The sequence below is a fragment of the Mirounga leonina genome, unplaced genomic scaffold, assembly GCF_011800145.1.
Source record: "Mirounga leonina isolate KUSES-001 unplaced genomic scaffold, KU_Mleo_1.0 Mir_129, whole genome shotgun sequence".
Lineage (NCBI taxonomy): Eukaryota > Metazoa > Chordata > Mammalia > Carnivora > Phocidae > Mirounga > Mirounga leonina.
The window spans coordinates 67845525-67868950 of NW_023270323.1; the positions used below are offsets into that span (position 1 = coordinate 67845525).

General features: G+C 35.9%; 1 protein-coding gene across 1 annotated transcript in view; it reads right to left on the reverse strand.

Moving 5' to 3' along the window:
* NCAPG (non-SMC condensin I complex subunit G) overlaps positions 1-23426 on the reverse strand; it is a 53982-nt gene that overhangs the window by 9950 nt on the left and 20606 nt on the right. Inside the window, exons 13-14 of the mRNA XM_035005240.1 lie at positions 22503-22622; positions 15885-16112 (exon numbers count right to left, since the gene is read on the reverse strand). Of these exons, the coding sequence (XP_034861131.1) occupies positions 15885-16112; positions 22503-22622 (348 nt within the window). The remainder of the gene's footprint in view (positions 1-15884; positions 16113-22502; positions 22623-23426) is intronic.

Consider the following 23426-nt stretch of genomic DNA (forward strand, 5'->3'; position numbering starts at 1 on the left):
AAGAAGACTATAAAATTCACAAATATGTGTAAACAATATATTTTTTACAAACCAATGAGTCAAAGAAGACATAAAAAGGAAATTTAGAAAACACTTAGAAATGAACTAAAATGAAAAATACAAAAACCCAAAACTTAGGAAGTGCAACATAAGCTGTCTTCACAGGGCAATGTATAGCAGTAAATGCCTACAGTGAAAAAGAAAAAAAAAATCTTGGACTTCCAGGAAGATGGTGGAGTAGGAGTATCCTAAGCTCACCTCCTCCCATGGATATACCTAGATAATACCCACATCACTGTAAATCACCCAGAAAATGACCCAGACTCTCCACAGCTAAATGTAGAGAAGAGGCCACATCAAAAAGAGCACGAAGAGTGGAGACATGGCCATGAACCAAACTGACCCATGGGACTGTCCACAGGAGGGACACTGCAGCCACTGGACAGAGGAGAGGAGCAGACCCCACCCCAGGCACCACAGGTACCGGAGAACTGCACTGGAAAGAAGAATCCCCTTTATAACATATGGCTTTGAAAACAGAGAGACTTAACACTGTGAGTTCTTATAATCAGTGGGGCTTAACACCTGGAACCTTAAAAAATCAGCCAACTGGGCTCTGGGAGAGACAAATGTAGATAGGAAACTCAGTCCCTGCCCTTAAGGAGAGAGCATAACAACCAACCCTGCTAAGATACAGCATAGAAGCAGTAATTTGAAAAAGGCCTGGAGTATACAGGAAGATTTATTTACTAATCTCAGAATGTGTGCTAGAGGGACAGGGATCTTTAGGAGACTTCTCCAAGAACAAAAGAGCTGGCAGTGCCATTTCCCTCCTCTGGCCCCCAGCCCAGATACCCAACATTTGAGGGAATCAGCCCAGGATGAACATGTTCCACCTACCTTGCTAACAGCACACCCCACTCCTGAATTCTCCAGATCTGCCCATTTCAACCCACCCACAACAGGAATTCTCCAAAGCAGCTAAAGTAATGGGGTGAAAGCACACATCTAATCCGACTGCCAGCCCTGCCTACCAATGAAAGCTTCCCAGGGGACAACACCGGGAGAGCCATTTCAGTTCACTGTGAATACATCTCTGACAAACACCCACCCTGACCCAATCAAGCCTAAAGTAGCCCCAGACTGGCCCGTAAAAATATAGGGACTAAAGCTTGCCAACAAGCAAAGGGAACCATTGCAGATGACTGGACTGAAGGCAAACGTGGCTCAGCCACAACAGGAGGGTGCGTAGCACACATAGGAGACACCCCTGAAGCACCAGGTTCTGGTGAGCAGAGGACACTGCACTCAGGACACTACAGGACCTCTTCTTCATATGGCCACTACTTTCAAGAGCAGAAGACAAAGAGCTGACTTTCCTAACACATAGAAACAGAGACAGAGTTAGACAAAATGAGACAGAGGAATATGTCCCAAATAAAAGAACAAGACAAAATCACAAGCAACAGAGCTAAATGAAAAGGAGATAAGTAATATGCCTGATAGATAATTTAAAGTAATGGTCACTAAGATACTCACTGGACTTGAGAAAAGAGGGGAGGATCTCAGTGAGACCCATAACAAAGGGATGGAAAAAAATAAAGAACCAATCAGAAATGAAGAACTCAATAACTGAAATTAAAAATACACTAGAGGGAATAAACAGTAGACTGGAGGAAGCAGAACAGATCAGTGAACTGGAGGACAGAGTAATGGAAAATAATCAAGATGAACAAAAGAAAAAATAATAAAAAATGAGAATAGATTAAGGGAATTCAGTGACACCATCAAGCATAATAACATCTGCATTATAGAGATCCCAGAAGGAGAAGGGAGAGAAAAGAGGAGAAAATTCATTTGAAGAATAGGTGAAAACTGTCCAAAACTGGGAAAGGAACAGAAATCCAGACACAAGAGGCACAGAGAGTCCCCAGCAAAATCAACCCAAGGAGGTCCACACCAAAACACATAGTAATTAAACTGGCAAAAAGTGGTGGGGCGCCTGGGTGGCTCAGTTGGTTGAGTGCCCAGCTCTTGGTTTTCAGCTCAAGTCATGATCTCAGGGTCATGGAATTAAGCCCTGCATCGGGCTCCACACTCAGCATGGAGTCTGCTTGAGATTCTCTGCCTCTCCCTCTGCCCCTCCCCTCGCTCACATGCTCTCTAAAATAATTAAATCTTTTAAAAATTGGCAAAAAGTAGAGATAAAGAATTTTATTTTTTTTAATTTTTGCTATTAAACTGTTACGTTAGTCACCATACAGTACATCATTAGTTTTTGATGTAGTCTTCCTGATTCATTGTTTGTGTATAACACCTAGTGCTCCATGCAATACGTGCCCTCCATAATACCCATCACCAGGCTAACCCATCCCTCCCACCCCCTCCCCTCTAAAACCCTCACTTTGTTTCCCAGAGTCCACAGTCTCTCATGGTTCGTCTCTCCCTCTGATTTCCACCCCCCTTCATTTTTCTCTTCCTTCTCCTAATGTCCTCCATGCTATTCTTTATGTTCCACAAATAAGTGAAACCATATGATAATTGACTTTATTTATTTATTTTTTTTTTAAAGATTTTTTATTTATTTATTTATTTGAGAGAGAGAGAGAATGAGAGACAGAGAGCATGAGAGGGAGGAGGGTCAGAGGGAGAAGCAGACTCCCTGCCGAGCAGGGAGCCCGATGTGGGACTCGATCCTGGGACTCCAGGATCATGACCTGAGCCGAAGGCAGTCGCTTAACCAACTGAGCCACCCAGGCGCCCTGATAATTGACTTTAAAGAGAATTTTAAAAGCAGAAAGAGAAAAGAAGAAGGTTACACACAAGGGAAACCCCATAAGAATATCAGCTGATTTTTCAGCAGAAATTTTGCAGCTCAGAAGGGAATGACATGATATATTCAAAGTGCTGAAAGAAAAAACCTGCAACCAAGAATACTCTATCCAGCAAGACTATCATTCAGAATAGAAGGAGAGATAAAGAGTTTTTCAGACAAACAAGTTAAAGGAATTCATCCCCATAAACCAGCCTTATGAGAAATGTTGCAGGGGATTCTTTTAGTGGAAAAGAAACACCATAAGCAGGAGAAAGAAAACTAGGAAGCACAAAAGGAGTAAAATTAAGTATACCTAAAAATCAGTCAAGGAATTCACAAAAGGAAAAGAAATAAAGTATAACACCGTGTATCTAAAATGTGGGGAGAGAGGAGTAGAAATTTAGTACTTTGAAAATGGTTCAAACTTAAGCAACCATCAACTTAATATAAACTGCTATATCCATATATAGCAGGTTATATGTAAACCTGATGGTAACCATAAATCAAATATCGGTAACAGATAAGCAAAAAGTAGAGAAAGGAATCCATGCATATCACTAAAGAAAGCCAGTAAACCGTGAATGAAGAGACCAAGAAAGGAACAGAGAAGAACTACAAAAACAACCACAAAACTAGTAAAAGAAGAGCAGTAAGTACATACCTATCAATAATTACTTTGAATGTAAATGGACTAAATGTTCCAATCAAAAGACATATAGTGACAGAATGGATTTAAAAAAAAAATGCTGCCTACAAGAGACTCTTTTCAGATCTAAAGACATATGCAAATTGAAAGTGAGGGATAGAAAAACATTTATCTGCAGATGGAAGTGAAAAGAAAGCTGGGCTAGAAACAGTTATATCAGACAAAACAGACTTTAAAACAAAGTCTGTAACTAGAGACAAAGGACAATACATAATCAAAAGGTAACAAAAAAAAAAAAAGGAAGTAATCGATAGCAATATAATTATAGTAGGGGACTTCAATACCCCACTTACAGAAATGGATACATCATCCAAACAGAAAATAAACAAGGAAATAATGACTTTCAGTGATGCATTAAACAAGATGGATCTAATAGATATATATTCAGAACATTCCATCCCAAAAGAGCAGAATATACATTGTTTTCAAGTGCACACGGAACATTCTCAAGAAAAGATCACGTTAGCCAACAAAACAAATCTCAACAAAAGGACTAAAATCATACCATGCATCTTTTCCAACCAAAATGCTATGAAACTAGAAATCAACCACAAGAAAAAATCTAGAAAGAAGACAAGTACATGGAGGTTAAATAATATGCTACTAAACAATTAAGGAGGCAACCAAGAAATCAAACAAATCAAAAAGTAAAATGGAGAGACATGAAAAGGAAAAAAATTTGGGAATGCACCAAAAGCTATTCTGAGAGGGAAGTTTATCACAATACAGACCTACCTCAAGAAGAAAGAAAAATCTCAAACAACCTAAACTTACACATAATGGAGCTAGAAAAAGAAGAATAAACAAAATCCAAAACCAGTAGAAGAAAGAAAATAACAAAAACTAGAGAAAAAATAAATGAAATAAAAACTAATAAAACTGATAAATGAAGCCAGGACCAGGAGCTTTTTATTTGAAAAGACCAACAAAACTGACAAACTCTAGCAAGATTCATCAAAAAAAAAAAAAAGAAAGAAAAAGAAAAAAAGGAGGACTCAAACAAAATCAGAATGAAAGAAGAAAAATAACAACCAACATCACAGAAATACTAAAGATGATAAGCAAATATTATGAAACATTATATGCCAACAAATTGGACAACCAAGAAGAAACAGATAAATTCCTAGAAATATGTAACCTCCCAAAACTGAATCAGGAATAAATAGAAAATATGAATGGTTCAATTACAAGCAATGAAATTGAGTCAATAATAAAAAAAATTCCCAACAAACGCAAGTTCAGGGCCACTTGCCACTAGGCCCCACAAGTGAATTTTACCAAACATTTAAAGAAAAGTTATTACCTATTTTTCTCAAACTATTCCAAAAAATAGAAGAGGAAGGAAAGTTTCCAAATTCATTCTATGAAGCCAGCATCACCCTGATACCAAAACCACATAAAGACACTACAAAATAATATATTATAGCTATTGAACATAGATACAAAAGTCCTCAACAAAATATTAGCAAAGAAACAGTACATTAAAATTTTTTTTATTTTTAAAAATTAAAAAAAAAAAAATCATTCACCATGATCAAGTGGGATTTATTCCTGGGTTGCAAGGGTGGCTCAATATTTGCAAATCATTGTGATACATCAAATCAATAAGACAAAGGCTAATGTTCTATTGATCTACTGATCATTTCAATAGATGTAGAAAAAGCATATGACAAGTACAACCATCTATAATAAAAATCCTCAACAAAGTATGTTTAGAGGGAACATACCTCAACATACTAAAGGCCATAAATGAAAAACCCACAGCTAACATCATACTCAGTGGTTAAAAAAAAGACAAAAAAACAAAAAAACAGAGCTTTTCCCCTAAGATCAGGAACAAGACAAAGATATCCACTCTCACTTTTACTCAACATAGTTCTGGAAGTCCTAGCCATAGCAATCAGACAACAAAAAGAAATAAAAGGCATCTAAATCAGTAAGGGAGAAGTAAAATTCACTATTTACAGATGAAATGATATCCTATAGAGAAAACCCTAAAGACTCCACCAAAACACTACTAGAACCGATAAATGAATTCAGGAAGGTCGGATACAAAATCAATATACAGCAATTGTTCCCATGCCTATATATACAAATAATGAAGTAACAGAAAGCGAAATTAAGAAAACAATCCCATTTACAATTGCACCAAAAAGAATAAAATACCTAGGAATAAATGTAACCAAGAAGGTGAAAGACCTGTACTGTGAAAACTATAAAACAGTGATAAAAGAAACTGAAGATGACACAAACAAATGGAAAGATATTACATGTTCATGAATTGGGAGAACAATATTGTTAAAATGTCCATAGTACCCAAAGCAATCTACATATTTAATGCAATCCCTATCAAAATACCAATAGCATTTTTCACAAAACTAGAGCAAATAACCCTAAAATATGTATGGAACCACAAAAGACCCCAAAAAGCCAGAGTAATCTTGAAAAAGAAGAACAAAACTGGAGGTTTCACAACTCCAGATTTCAAGATATACTACAAAGCTGTAGTAATTAAAATAGTAAGGCACTAGCACAAAAAATAGATACAAACATCAAAAGAACAAAACAGAGAGCCCAGAAATAAACACACAATTATATGGTCAATTAATCTTCAAGAAAGGAGGCAAAAACACACAAATGGGAAAAAGACAAGTCTCTTCAACAAGTGGAAAACTAAACAGCTACATGCAAAACAATGAAATTGGACAATTTTCTTACACCATACACAAAAATAAACTCAAAATGCTAATTGTAAATGAAAATCTAAATGTGAGACCTGAAACCATAAATACCCTAGAAGAGAACACAGGCAGTAATTTCTTTGATATCAGCAGCAGCAACACTTTCCTAGATATATCTCCTGAGGAAAGGGAAACAAAAGCAAAAATAAACAAACTACTGGTATTACATCAAAACAGAAAGCTACTGCACAGCAAAGGAAATAATCAACAAAACTAAAAACCTACTGAATGGGAGAAGATATTTGCAAATGACGTATCTGATAAAGAATTAGTATCAAAAATATATAAAGGGGCGCCTGGGTGGCTCAGTTGGTTAAGCGACTGCCTTCGGCTCAGGTCATGATCCTGGAGTCCCCGGATCGAGTCCCGCATCGGGCTCCCTGCTCAGCGGAGAGTCTGCTTCTCCCTCTGACCCTCCCCCCTCTCATGCTCTCTCTCTCATTCTCTCTCTCAAATAAGTAAATAAAAAATCTTTAAAAAAAAAAAAATATATATATATATATATATATATAAAGAACTCATACAACTCAACACCAAAAAATAATCCAATTAAAAAATGGGCAGAAGACATGAACAGACATTTCTCCAAAGAAGACATACAGATGGCCAACAAACACATGAAAAGATGCTCAACATCACATATCATCAGGGAAATGCAAATCAAAACCTCAATGATATTAACTCACACCTGTAAGAGTGGCTAAAATCAAAAACACAAGAGACAACAAGTTTGGCAAGGATGTGGAGAAAAGGAACCCTCATGTGCTATTGGTGGGAATGCAAGTATGAAGGTGCCTCAAAAAATTAAAAATAGAATTATCATATGATCCAGTAATTCCACTACTGGGTATTTACCCAAAGAATATAAAAACATCAATTCCAAAAAGATATATACACATATTTACTGCACTACTATTTACAATAGCCAAAATATGGAAACCATGCACATGTCCATCAGTAGATGAATGGATAAATATATATATATACACACATACATACAATGGAATATTACTCAACCAAAAATAAAAAAAAAAGAATGAAATCTTGCCATCTGCAACAACATGGATGGATCAAGAAGGTATAATGCTAATAAAATAAGTCAATCAGTGGGGTGCCTGGGTAGCTCAGTTGATTAAGTGTCCAACTCTTGATCTTGGCTCAGGTCTTGATCTCACGGTCATGAGTTTGAGCCCCGCATTAAAAAAAAGGAAAAAGAAAAAAGTCAATCAGAGAAAGACAAACACCATATGATTTCATTCATATGTGAAATTTAAGAAACAAAACGAACAATGAAAAAATGACACACCAATAAACAGACGCTTAAATAAAGAGAACAAACTTGTGATTACCAGAGGAAAGGGGGGAGGGGTGGGGTGGATGAAATAAGTGAAAGGAACTGAAAGTACACTTAATCATAATGAGCACTGAGTAAAGCACAGAACTGTTGAATCATTATACTGTACACCTGAAACTAATATAACAGTGTACATTAATTACACTGGAATTAAAAAAACAAAAAACAAAACAAAACAAAAAAACACCTCAATAACCTAACTTTATACTTTAAGGAACTTAAAAAAAAAAAAAAAACTAAAACTAAAGAAGGAAGGAGAAAGAAAATATTAAAGATTAGAGAAGAGAAACAAAACAGAGAGAGAAAAAGAGAAAAATCAATAAAACCAAAAGTTGGTTCTTTGAAAATATGAACACAATTGACAAACCTTCAGCTAGAGTGACAAAGATAAAAGAAAGAAGATGCAAATAACTGAAATCAGAACTGAAAACAGGAACATTACAACTGGCCTTACAGTAATAAAAAGAATTGTAAAACACTATAAACTGACCACCAAAAATTAAGTAACTTAGATAAAATGGACATTTCCTAGAAAGACAAATTACCAAAACTGATTCAGTAAAAAAAAAAACAAATCCAAATAGACCTCTAATTATACTCCAATTGAATAAGTAATCAGAGACCTCCCCAAGAGAAAAGTCCAACCCCAGATGGCTTTACTGGTAAATTCTCACCAAGTAATAAAAGAAGAATTCACAGCAATCTTCTCAAAGTCTTCCAATAAACAGAAGAGGAACAAACAATTCCTAACTCAGTATATGAAGTCAGTATTACCCCGAAACCAAAGGCAGACAAAGACAGTGCAAGACAACAACAGCCCAATTTCCCTTATGAATACAGACATAAAAATCTTCAACAAAATGGTACCAAATCAAATCCAACAACATATTAAAAAGATTATACACCATATAAACCATAACCAAGTAGAACTTATCCCAAGAATGCAAGGGTGGTTCAACAGAAGAAAATCAAGCAAAGTAACGTACATCCATAAAACAAATGAACAAAAACCCATATGAGCATCTCACGGACGTAGAAAAAGCATTTGAAAAATTAAACATGCTTTCATGACAAAAGCAAAACAAAGCCAAAACAATGAAAAAAACCCAGACAAGAATAGAAGGAAACTTTCTCAAGGTGATAAGGTCATTTATAAAGAACCTACCTCACACTGAATAGTTAAAGACTGAAAAATTTTCCCTTAAGATTAGAGACGAAACAACATTGCTGCCTCAACAGTGTACTGAAAGTTCCAGTTAGAGCAATTAGGCAGGAAAAAGAAAATAAAATAGAAAAAGAAATAAAACACATACAAATTGGAAAGTAAGAATTGAAACAATGTCTCTTCACAGATGACATGATTCTATATAGAGAAAATCCCAAAGAATTCACACACACACAAATTACAAGAGTTAATAAGTGAATGCAGCAAAGTTGAATACCAAATCAAATAAATACACAGAAAACCCAATTAAGTTTCTATACAAAATCAGTGAACCAACCACCCAAAAAGGAAATTAAGAAAACAACTCTATTTACAATAGCATCCAAATACATAAGAATAAACTTAACCAAGAAAATCAAAGATTTATACCCTGAAAACTACAAAAACACTTTTGAAAGAAATGAACCATGACCTAAATAAATGGAAAGGCATCCAAGTTTATGGATTGGAAGATTTAACATTATTAAGACGGCAATACTATCCAGTGTGATCTACATGTCCAAATGCAACCCCTATCAAAATTCTAATGGACTTTTTTGCAGAAATGGAAAAACCAATCCTCCAATTCATGAAGAATTGCAAAGGACCCCAAGTAGCCAAACAATACTAATAAAGAACAAAGTTGGAGAACTCAACTCCCCAATTTCAAAATTTATTATGAAGTTACACAAATTAAAATGGTCTGGTACTGGATTGACACAGATAATGTAATATTGAGAGTCCAGAAATAAACTCACACAAGTAGGGTCAGTTGATTCTCAACAAAAGTGCCAAAACAATTCAGTGGGAAAAAAATCGCATCTTCAATTAATGGTGCTAAGACAAACTGGATGTCCACAAGCAAAACAATGAAGTTGGAACTCTACCTCACACCATGTAGAAATATTATCTGAAAATTCATCAAAAGCCTAAATATAAAAAGCTAAAAGTAAAACTCTTAGAAGAAAACACAGAGACAAATCTCCATAACTTGGATTGGCAATATATTCTTAGGACACCAAAAGATGCACAAGCAATAAAAGGGTAAAAAACACAACTTAGTCTTTATCAAAATTACAAATGTTTTATATTATCTAAGGACATTCTTAAGAAAAGACAACCTATAGGACAAAATATTTGCATATCACATACTTGATAAGGATCTACTACTCAGAATATATGAAGAACTCGAAAAGGGACAACCCAATATTTGAAAAGACATTTCTCCAAATAAGACCTACAAATAGGCAACAAGCACATAAAGATACTCATCAGTAGTCATTAGAGAAATACAATTCAAAACCACTGGAAGTATTTTTTCAATCTACTAAAATGGCTAAAAAAATTTTTAATGGAAAATAACAAGTGTTGATATGAATGTGGGAAAATTGAAGCCCTGGTACAATGTTGTAAAATGTAAAATGGTTTGACTGCTGTGAAAAACAGTTTGACAGTTCCTCAAAGAAGTTAAAGAAAGTATCACGTGAAACCATAAACTCCTAGAAGAAAAGAGGTCTTGGTGATTTTTTGGATTTGACACCAAAAGCAAAGTCAACATCAGCAAAAATAAGTGGGACTGCATCAAACTGAACAGCTCTGCACAGCAAGGGAAACCATCAACAAAATGCAAAGATAACCTACATATTGCAAAACAATTATTTGCAAATTATATATTTAATAACAGGTTAATATTCCAAATATATAAGGTACTCATATAACTCAGTAGCAAAAAAACCCAAACAATCCAATTAAAATACAAATCAAAACTACAATGAGAAAGCACCTCACACCTGTCAGAATGGCTAAAATCAACAACACAAGAAACAACAGGTGTTGTCAAGGATATGGAGAAAGGGGAACCCTCTTGCACTGTTGGTGGGAATGCAAACTGGTACAGCCACGCTAGAAAACAGTATGGAGGTTCCTCAGAAAGTTAAAAATAGAACTACCTTATAATCCAAAAACTGCACTACTCGGAATTTAGCCAAAGAGCTAATTCAAAGGGATACATGCACCCCAATGTTTATGGCAGTATTATCTACAGTAGCCAAATTATAGAAACAGTCCAAGTGTCCATCAACTAATGAATGGATAAAAAAGAGGTGGTATATATATACAGTGGAATATCACTCAGCCATCAAAAAGAATGAAATCTTGCCATTTGCAAAGACATGGATGAATCTAGAGAGTATTTGCTAAGTGAAATAAGTCAGAGAAAGACAAATACTATATGATTTCACTCATACATGGAATTTAAGAAACAAAACAAATGAGCAAAGGAAAAAAGAGGAGAGGCAAACCAAGAAATACTCTTAACTATACAGAACAAGCTGATGGTTACCAGAAGGGGGATGGGTGAGGGATGGGTTAAATAGATGATGAGGATTAAGGAGTGCACTTGTGATGAGCACCAGGTGTTGTATGGAAATGTTGAATCACTATATTGAACACCTGAAACTACCATTACACTGTATGCTAACTAACTGGAATTTAAATAAAAACTTAAAAAAAGATGAGCAGAGGAGTTGAAATGGTATTTTTCCAAAAACATAGAAACAACCAACAGGCACACGATAAAGTGCTCAACATCACTAACCATCATGGAAATGCAAATCAAAACCACAATGCATTATCACCTCAACTTGTTTGAATGACTTTCAACAAAAAAATAAGAGCTAAGTATTGGTGAGGATGTGGAGGAAAGGGAAGCCTTGTGCACTGCTGGTGGGAATGTAAACTGGTGCAGCACCGTGGAAAACAATACAGAGGTTCCTCAAAAAATTAAAAACAGGAGTGCCTGAGTGGCTCAGTGTCTGACTTCAGCTCAGGTCCTGAGATCAAACCCCACACCCAGCTCCTCGTTCAGCAGGGAGTCTGCTTGAGATTCTCTCCCATTCCCTCTGCACCTTCCCCTGCTCACACAAACACTCTCTCTGTAAAATGAATGGATAAATCCTAAAAAAAAAATTAAAAATAGAATTACCATATGACAGAGCAGTCTCACTTCAGGATATATATCCAAAGGAAATGAAAACAGAATCTCAAAGAGGTATCTGCACTCCCATGTTCACTGCAGCATTACTTACAATAGCCAAGATATGGAAACAACCTGAATGCCCACTGATGGATGACTGGATGAAGAAGATGTGGTATATATATGAATATATACAACAGAATATATTTGCAGATAAGAAAAGGAAATCCTACCATCAACAACATGGATAGGCCTTCAGAACACTGTGCTAAGTGAAATACCCAAAGATAAATACTGTATGTATCACTTTAAATGTAGAATCTTTAAAAAAAGTAAATATAAAAAAATGGTCAAACTCATAGAAATGGAGTAGAAAAGTAGCTGCCAGGACTGGGGGTTGGGAGAAATACAGAAACATTAGTAAAAGGGTACAAACTTTCAGCTACAAGTTCTTAATAAATAAATAAATAAATAAATACAATTCTGGAGACCTAATGTAAAACACGGTGACCTTAGTTGGTAACACTGTATTGTATAATTGAACTTTGCTATGAGAGTAGAATTTAAATGTTCTCACTAAAACAAGTAAATAAATATGTGAATTGTTGGGATGTGTTAATTAACTAGATTGGGGGTGAATCATTAAAAAAAAAAAAAAATTTACCATAAATCCCAGTAAGCCTCTCCTAGGTATATACCCTAAAGAACAGAAAATACATGCCCACACATGTTCATAACAGGATTATATACCCAATAGCTAAAAGATGAAAACAGCCCAAATATTTTTCAGTGGATGAGCTAAGGAAATTGTGATATATACATAAAATGAGAGAGTGTTCTGCCATAAGAAGGAATGAAGTACTGATACAAGCTACAATATGAATGAGCCTCGAAAATAAGCTAAGTGCCACAGCGATTATAATTCTCAATGGAGAAAAACTGAGAGCTTTTCCCTTAAGGTCAGGAACACAGCAAGAATGCCCACTCTCACCACTATTGTTCAACACAGTACTAGAAGTCCTAGCTTTTGTTGTCAGACAACAAAAAGAAAGAAAAGGCATCCAAATCAGCAGAGAAGTAATCAAACTCTCTTTCTTTGCAGATGACATGATACTTTATGGGGAAAACCCAAAAGATTCCAACCCAAAATTGCTAGAACTCATACAGCAATTCAGCAACGTGGCAGGATACAAAATCAATGCACAGAAATCAGTTGCATTTCTATACACTAACAATGAGACAGAAGAAAGAGAAATTAAGGAATCGATCCCATTCACAATCGCACCAAAAACCACTAGATACCTAGGAATAAACCTAACCAAAGAGGTAAAGGATCTGTACTCTAGAAACTACAGAACACTTATGAAAGAAATTGAGGAATACACAAAGAGATGGAAAAACATTCCTTGCTCATGGATTGGAAAAATAAACATTGTTAAAATGTCTATGTTGCCCAGAGCAATCTACACATTCAATGCAATCCCTATCAAAAAACCACTGACATTTTTCACAGAGCTGGAACAAACAATCCTAAAATTTCTATGAAATCAGAAAAGACCCCGAATCACCAGGGGAATGTTGAAAAAGAAAACCAAAGCTGGGGGCATCACACTGCCTGACTTCAAGCTCTATTACAAAGCTGTAATCATTAAAGCAGCATGATATGGCATGAAAACAGACACATAAGTCAATGGAATAGAATACAGAGCCCAGAAATGGACCTTCAACTCTATGGTCAACTAATCTTCAACAAAGCAGGAAAGAATATCCAATGGAAAAAAGTCTTCAACAAATGGCTGTTGGGAAAACTGGACAGCCACATGCAGAAGAATGAGACTGGACCATTATCTTACACCATACACAAAGATAAACTCAAAATGGATGAAAGACCTAAATGTGAGACAGGAATCCATCAAAATCCTAGAGGAGAACATAGGCAGCAACCTGTCTGACCTTGGACAAAGCAACTTTTTCCAAGACGCATCTCTAAAGGCAAGGGAAACAAAAGCAAAAATGAACTTTTGGGACTTCATCAAGATAAAAAGCTTCTGCACAACAAAGGAAACAATCAACAAACCTATGGAATGGTAGAATATATATGCAAATGATATTACAGATTAAGGGCTGGTATCCAAGATCTACAAAGAACTTCTCAAACTCAACACTCATCCAAAAAAACAAATAATCCGGTCAAGAAATGGGCAGAAAACATGAACAGTCACTTCTCCAAAGACATACAAATGGACAACAGACACATGAGAAAATGCTCCACATTACTTGCCATCAGGGAAATACAAAACAAAATCACAATGAGATACCACCTTATACCAGTGAGAATGGCTAAAATTAACAAGACAGAAAACAACAAATGTTGGCAAGGATGTGAAGAAAGGGGAACCCTCTTACACTGTTGGTGGGAATGCAAGCTGGTATAGTCACTCTGGAAACCAGCATGGAGATTCCTCAGGATGTTAAAAATAGAACTACCCTACGACCCAGCAATTTACCCCAAAGATACAGATGTAGTGAAAAGAGGAGGCACACGCACCCCAATGTTCATAGCAGCAATGTCCACAATAGCCAAACTGTGGAAGGAGCCGACATGTCCTTCAACAGATGAATGGATAAAGAAGATGTGGTTCATATATGCAATGGAATATTACTCAGCCATCAGAAAGGATGAATATCTATCATTTACATCGACATGGATGGAACTGGAGGGTATTATGCTAAGTGAAATAAGTCAATCAGAGAAACACAATTATCATATGGTTTCACTCATGTGGAACATAAGGTATAATGCAGAAGACAATAGGGGAAGGGAGGAAAAACTGAATGCAAAGAAATCATTGAGAGACAAACCATGAGACTCTTGACTACAGGAAACAAACCGAGGGTTGCAGAAAGGGAGGTGGGTGGGGGAATGGGGTAACAGGGTGATAGGAATTAAAGAGGGCATGTGATATGATGAGTACTGCATGTTATATTCAACTAATGAATCCTGAACATTGTATCAAAACCTAATGATGTACTATACCTTGGCTATTTAAAAAACAAAAAAACAAAAACATGCAAGCATAGTCCTCTCCCCCATGGGACTTACAGATAAAGCAAATAAATAAATATATCCAAAAAGAAAGAAAGAAAAGAAGCTAAGTGAAAGAAAGCAGACATGAGGTCACATACTATATGATTCCATTTATATGAAACATCCAGAAAAGTTAAATCCATAGAGACAAAAGGCATATTGGTGACTATAAGGAACAGGCAGAAGGAGAAATAGGGAGCAACTGCTCAAAGGATACAGTTCTTCCTTTTGGGATAGTGAAAATGTTTTAAAAATTATATAGAGGTGGCAGTTGCATTACATTGTGAAGGTACTAAATGCCAATCAACTGTCCACTTTAAAACTGTTTATATCAATTTCACCTCAATAAAAAAAATACAAAAAATTTTTGATTGTTGGGGCAGCTGGGTGGCTCGGTCGTTAAGCATCTGCCTTCGGCTCAGGTCATGATCCCAGAGTCCTGGGAGAGAGCCCAGCATAGGGCTCCCTGCTCCACAGGAGGCCTGCTTCTCCCTCTCCCACTCCCCCTGCTTGTGTTCCCTCTCTCGTTGTGTCTCTCTCTGTCAAATAAAGAAATAAAATCCTAAAAAAAAAATATTTTTTTTTATTGCTTATATATGCTATAAAAATGTAGTTCAGGGGTACCTTAAGGAAAAAAATCTAATTCCATACCCTATCTCAGACCTTCCACCAACCCAATGTAAAATTATTTTAAATTATTTCTTAAGACTCCAGGGGAAAAACTTTAAGTCATAAATCATAAAGACATGGGAAAAGATTAAAAAAACCAAAAACCAGAACCCCCTCTAATAGTCATTTTTGTTTACACTTCAATTCTTTGCATATACAATCTGACAGTGAGAAACAAGGTATATTAGGAATGAAAGTGGAACTTAATCATATTTAAAAGGCAAAATTTTTAAATGTTGGTCAAATTTAAGCTTCAGCCTAAAAAAAATAAAGAGCCCAAACATACACAATAAAAAGAAATTTCATAATAACAAGGCTGTGATTATTTCTTACCTCACTATCTAAGAAATCAGAAAGGAGTTTCAGAACATTCTTGGCTGTAGCAGTCTCTTCTTCAGCTTCTTTGAACTCTTGGTCTCCATCAGTGTTTATTTCTGCATCTTCACTTTGTACGGCTTTGATTTTTTTAGTTTTAAATGGCTCAATACCAAACGTCATCAGTTGGTCAAAGATTGCCTTTAAAGCACTTATTTTTATTGTCACATCATCAATTTGCAAAACCTAAATTGAAACATCCCCCGCCAAAAAAAGTAAATTCAGTAAACTTTTCATTGTCTATGCTGTATAAAATTAACATGTACCCTATTTTCTTAGTCTAATTCCAACAGTCAAGTCCACATGAAACATCATTTTTCAAAAATTAAAATTTGTTTTAACGTTATTATTTTCATTTGTACCATAACATTCAGACTTCTATTTCATTCAGGAAAAGTTCATCTTCAGTACAAAAAAAATTCCTAGAACTAGAATCAGGCTGTATTATATTATTTGTTCCTTTTATTTGAAAAAGAATGAATATATTGGATATGATTTTTTTTTAAGATCTAGAAAAACTGTTCAATTACACTGTAATTGTTACAGCCATCCCTTAAGTAAAAAACATTACATTTTAACCAATAAAAAGCATTCATTAGAATATCAGTACTCTTCCAGGTTAGCAAGCTTTACTAAAGATAAAATTTTCTTTATTAGTTCAATAAATTCAAATTTCATTAAAAGTAAATTCAGTTCTCAATGAATTGGACTCCTTTAAAAAAGGGGGTAAACTATAAAATCCAGCAGTTTGTATGAGTCTGTCCTAGGTTAAGAACACTGAATTCCTATATACTAAATTTCAAAGCCATGAAAAAGATAGAGCTGAATATTTCTATTATGAAAAGCTTTATTATATTCTTTAATGCACTTAAATTTTGGACATGGATCCACTACTTGGCTATATGGCTTAGCCTTTAGACTGAATAAAAATCACAAGTTGGTCAAGTTAGTGAATTGAGAAAAATAGCTCAAATCTTTGAAAAAAATTTCAAAATGTTATCTATTATGGTAAGACCTGCAAATTTCCCAAAGACAAATGCAATGTAAGGACTATTCTATAAGATTTCTAAACATGCTACTCTTTTAGCAGCAACTTGGTTTTCCTTGTCCTTCTCAGTCCCTTACTGGTTAGCAATAGCTCTCAATACTGTATTTATCTAAGCAAGACTTTAAAATGAAATAATTTCTGGGGCACCTAACTGGCTCAGTCAGTAGAACATGTGACTCTTGATCCTGAGGTTGTGAGTTTGAGCCCCATGTTGGGCATGAAGCCAAGAAGGAAGGAAGGAAGGATTTCTCTCTCTTACCTTTCTAACAAGTGTGTATACGTGTCTTAAATCAATTTGTATTACTAAGGCTTGATTTAAAAAAGAACTGATTTCTTACTCCCCCAAAAGATAGCTATTTTCCCTTAATTTAAAATCTTCTAATGAGAGCCCTAAAAGTAACTTTATGAACAAATGAATTCATTCAGTGGTTAACTTCTTTTGATCATAAACCCTTTAAGGACATGAGAAGAGCTTAAAACCCCACTGCAGAATAACATACAAAAAAAAAAAAGGACAAAATTTTACATATAACTTTTTTTTATTTTTTTTTTATAGATTTATTTATTTGACAGAGGGAGAGAGACAGCGAGAGTGAGAGCACAAGCAGGGGGAGGGGCAGAGGGAGAGAGAGAAGCAGGCTCCCTGCTAAGCAAGGAGCCTGACAAGGGACTTGATCCCAGGATCCTGGGATCAAGGCAGGCGCTTAACTGACTGAGCCACCCAGAAGCCCCTACATATAACTTATTTTACTGCATTTGAACCTGATATTCACAAACATTTTTTTTTTTTTAAGATTTTATTTATTTATTTGACAGAGACACCGCGAGAGAGGGAACACAAGCAGGGGGAGTGGGAGAGGGAGAAGCAGGCTTCCCGCGGAGCAGGGAGCCCGATGCGGGGCTCGATCCCAGGACCCTGGGATCATGACCTGAGCCGAAGGCAGTCGCTTAACCAACTGAGCCACCCAGGCGCCCCCAACAAACATTTTTAATTCACAAAAAAAATCTAGGGATGCCTGGGTGGCTCAGTCAGTGTCTGACTCTTGATCTCATGGTCATGAGTTTGAGCCCTGCACTGGGCTCACATTGGGCATGGAGCCTACTTTAAAAAAAAAAATCTATATCTATACATATATATATGTATAGATATAGATTTTTTTTTCCAGGCAAATATTAATAGCTAGTCCTCAAAAAAAGTTTAGGGATCTCCGTTGTTTATATTACAAAAGAGGGGGGCAACTTCAATTCTTTAAAACTTTAATTCCATGACAAGGCTGCTTTTCTATTGACTGGTTTGATTTGGAAGAGGGTAAAATTGTGGAATGGTCTTGATAAGAAACATCATTTATCTTTCACACCTGCTTGATTTTGACAATTCCTTTCCACAACGGAGAAGTACAAATATAAAAATAAACAGTATCAAGGCTCCTATATGCTCTGTCAAGTGGAGCATGAGTTAGTATTAAATATATCAGAATGCTCCAGGACACGCTTAAGCATTACAATCATACTATATTTCTTTGGCTGCAATGACCACAGCACTTATTACTGATGCTATGGCCAGCAAAAATTAAAAGGATCAAAATCCACATTTCATCTTTAAAGGTTAAGTGAACTTAATTATCTTTTAGAAAAGTCCTATGGTGTTTCCTTTGCTGCAATATTAGAAATTTTATGTAACTGTCTGCCTTTAATCTCCTCTATTAGAGTTCCAACCTGACTACAACTCACAATTTTTCAGCAGCATTCTTAATGGTACATAGAACATCTTAATGAATGTTTTATCCCATTTTTAGAGCCAAAAAAACCTACTTAAGCTAGATATAAATGAATTCTTCACTATTGAATGTTCTAATAAGATTTTTCTTCCACTTAAGAGTAATGACCAGAGATCAATCTAGCACTTCAAGACCCATCTTCTAGGAAGCCAGGAAACCCAAGTAGAGAGCTTACTATATATACAGTATTTCTTAGCAAAACCTCTTTGAAAATACAGGATTTTATTCTCTGGGCACCTATATTAAGCCAAAAAATTTCACAATAGTAAACAAGACTTCCTTCTAATTACTAACAGAATCACTAATGCCAACTGACTGAGAAAGAATGACTATAACACATGTAGATTCACTCTACATCTTAGAGCAAAACCAGATGTAGGGCCAAGTACTATAAATGATTCATCTGGACAAAGTACCAAAATTTTTGTTTCTTTGAGAAAGGAACTTTCACATCATTTTTAAAGATAATATTGATGGTGCCTGGGTGGCTCAGTCGTTATGCGTCTGCCTTCGGCTCAGGTCATGATCCCAGGGTCCTGGGATCGAGCCCCGCATCGGGCTCCCTGCTCTGGGGGAAGCCTGCTTCTCCCTCTCCCACTCCCCCTGCTTGTGTTCCTGCTCTCGCTATCTCTTGCTCTGTTTCAAATAAATAAAATCTTTAAAAAATAAAATGATAAAAAAGATAATACTGACATTTCAAGTTTCCAAAAGGATCTAACAATAACAGAAATTTTTCTAAGACAACAGCAGCATAGGATGATAAATATAAACAGAGCATCAACAGGAATTTCATCACTGCACAGTAAATAAATTGATGAGATGCCAAATGCTCCAAAAAAGGAAACTAAAACAAAACCCTGAAATTCCTAATGACTATCTTTTGACGTAAGTATGATTTTAATTTTCTTCCTCTGATACAAGCCACGAGCAGTTTGACCATTTCCAGAACACATGACTTCCCCAAGTTCTAATTGTATGCTTTTTTCCCCTCGGTAATGTGATTGCAACATTAAAGCATGCTCCAAGATAAGGGTTTCATGCTGAGGGAATACTCTACTATTGCTTGAGTTCAGTCTTTTTTTTTTTTTTTTTAAGATTTATTTATTTATTTGAGAGCGAGCGAGCACATGCGAGCAGGGGGCAAAGCAGTGGGAGAGAGAGAATCTCTAGCAGACTCCCATGGAGCCCAACATTGGCAGATTTCAGGACTCTGAGAGATCATGTCCTGAGCCAAAATAAAGAGTTGGATGCTTAACTAACTGAGCCACCAGGCACCCCAGAGTTCAGTCTTTTAAAATAATCTTTTCATGAAAATGATGATCTGTGTTGTCACATGTTATTTTCAAACTGAGCACACAAAGCACTCCCATTTACCGCTGGCAAGCAATTTGCACTAAAATTCCCTGCAGCTTTTTTATACCATTAGATTTGGCAATACCAGATGCTACCTGAGTCACATTGTCTTTTCATATGGAGAAGTGGAGGGAGGTATATTTTTGAAGTTAAGCCAGGCCCAAATGTTAAAAGATAGATGTCCAAAGGCGTTAAAAAGTCAAACACATTCCATTGGTACACTAGATTTCATCCTTCTTGTCTATTCAGTAGCATTCTCGCAAGTGCCTTCTCTTCCTGTATTATCAATTTTTTCCTTTCAACAGAGCCATTGTCCTTAGTATTTATTACAAACATGGTGTAATCTTCTCCATCTTAAAAAAAATCTAAAACAAAACCAAAAACCTCTTCTTTTTATTCCAAACCCTTCTCTTGCTACCTCCCCATTTCTATTTCTCCTAACAAAAATAAAATCTTGGAAGAGTAGTCTACACTGGCTATCTCCAATTCCTCTCTCATAATTCTCTCTTCAGCCCACTCCAATAAAGCTTTGCCCTTCACATAAGCTATTCTCATGAAAGTCACCAAACACTTCCTTATTTGCCCCAAATGGTCAATTATAAATCCTTATCAACCTGTCACCAGCATTGGACAGTCGGGTGATGCTAGCCCCTGTAAAATATCATCTTCACTTGCCTTCTAGGAATGACATCACACTCTCCCCTTACTGTCTACTTCACCTTAGCCTTTACTGGTTCTTTTTATCTCCCCTTTCCTTGAAATGTGGCCTAAGCCCTAGGGAACTACAAAGTCAAGATCTCTACTCAATCTACACTCATCCCTCACATAACATCCAATCTCTAAGCACTGGATACTATTATAAAGACTTAGAATTAATCTCTCCGACTTGCACTTCCCTCCTATCTCCAAACTCACATACAAATGTCTTATTTGATAAATCCACTTGGAACTCAAACTTCAAATTTACCATGCCCAAAATTGAACTCCTTATCTCATCCACCTGCCATACAACCTGTTCCTCTGTTTTCCCTATCACAGGAAAGGGCAAGTTTATCCTTCCAATTATTTGGGCTAAAATTCTTAGCTATCTTCAATTTCTTTCTCTCACATGTTACATCAGATTCATCACCAAATACTAAAGATGTCATCTTCCAAACTTATATTACCACCCCTTCTCACAACCCCAATAACCACTTGAATACTGGTCCAAATCATCATCTCTTTCCTGGATTATTGCATACCTTCCTTATGAGTATCTCTGCTTCCATACTTGTAACCCTACAGTTAATATTAGGGACCTGTAAACTATGGGTAAGGGGCCAAATCCAGTCTGCTACCTGTTTTTGCACAGACTTCAAGTTAAGAAGAGTTACACATCTTTAAATGGTTAAAAAAAAAAACAATTTCATTACATGTGAAAATTATCTGAAATTTAAATTTTACTGTCCATAAATAGATTTTTACTAAACTACTACCACACTAATTCATTTACATATTGTCTTGGGTGTTTTCACACTTGCACCGCAGAATAGTACTCGAGACACACCATATGGCCTGCAAAGTCAAAAATATTTACTCTCTAGCCCTTTACAGAGAAGGTCTATCAACCCCTAGTTTACATCAACACTATACCCCAGTCAGATTATAATAATCCTCTACTCAAAATCCTCCAGTTCTTTCCCATTTCATTCACAGTGAAGTCTCTTAAGTCCCTAGAAGATACGGACATCCTGTTGCCTGCAAATACTTTCTCCTACTATTTTCCTCTTTGCTCAATTTGCCCTAGCCACAGTTACCCTGCTCCTTGAACATGTGAAACAAAGTCCTACTTCAGGGGCCCTTCCCCTGTTCTTCCCTATCCTCAGAAACATCTTACCCAGATATCTACATTGTTCATTCTCCCACTTTCCTCTGGTATTGGCTCAAATTCAACTTATTAGTGAGGCCTTTCTCTAAGAAATAGATCTTTCTCCCTATTTCCACTCCTTACTCCTCTTCTTTGCTTTTTTCAATCTGACTCGCTATGTATTGTTTATTTTTCATTGTGTTTCCCCTTCTAAAATGTAAGCTCCATTAGGACAGCAACTTTTATCTTGGTTTTTTTCATTACCTATCTTATTATTTTCCAAGCCTAGAATAATGCTGGGCACAGAATATGCTATATGTTTAATTTTTAAAAAATATCTTAAGTAATTGACATTTCATCTTTTTTTCTACTTTAACAAGAAAGAAATCTAAAGATAAAAATCATCCAGTCCCTAAAAGTCATCCATAACAGTCATCATCATTAATAAGCCCTGGAATAAATTAAATTCAGAACACTCAAATTATCACCACAGATTCTGAGTACTTATTTCAGGAAATACAAGCAAGATTTTGTCATAGGATAAATCCTACCTGCAACAGTAATACGAAGTGTTTACTTGCAAAATCCTGATTCTGTAGTCCACAGCATCCCAAGCATAAAACAGCCAGATTTCTTATTACAGGATGAACACTTACTATTCCAGGAAGAATCTAAATTAAATAAATTTAATTAAAATAATTTTGACAAGGACAAGAAATTCATAACAGTATATTAAAAACATGGTGAAATAGATAATTTCTGTATGATATCACAGATCTACTTCTTATCCATATTGTCTAACAATTTTCAGTTAAAAAAAAAAAAAAAAGGTAGGGGCGCCTGGGTGGCTCAGATGGTTAAGCGTCTGCCTTCGGCTCAGGTCATGATCCCAGGGTGCTGGGATCAAGCCCCATGTCTGGCTCCTGGCTCCTGGCTCGGCAGAGAGCCCGCTTCTCCCTCTCCCTATGCCTCTCCCCCTGTTCATGCACTCTCTCTCTATCTCTGTGTCTCAAATGAATAAATAAAAAAGAAAATCTTTAAAAAAAAAAAAAAAGGAAATATTAAATTGCTAAAACAGAAGAATGTAGCCAGAGTGAAATACAGTCTGATCACAAGACACCTCCCCTTCCACCTGCTAAAAGTGACTTAATAGCTTCCCAGTGCTCATAGGACAAAGATAAAACTCCCTTACATGACATATATCTCATTGTGTAGTCTCTCTTAGTACTATCTTATATTATGCTACCCCTTGCTCTTTGCTTATACAATGGTCTGATTTTGATGCCTTCCATTCAGTGCTATTCAACAGAAATATGTTAAGTCATAGGTCACTTTAAATTTTCTAGAAAATTTAAAAGAAACATGTGAAGCTAATTTTAGTGTACTTTATTACACCCAATATAACCAAATTATTAACATTACAACATGTAATCAATATTAAAAAAATTGAGATAATCTACATTGTGTTGTTTGTA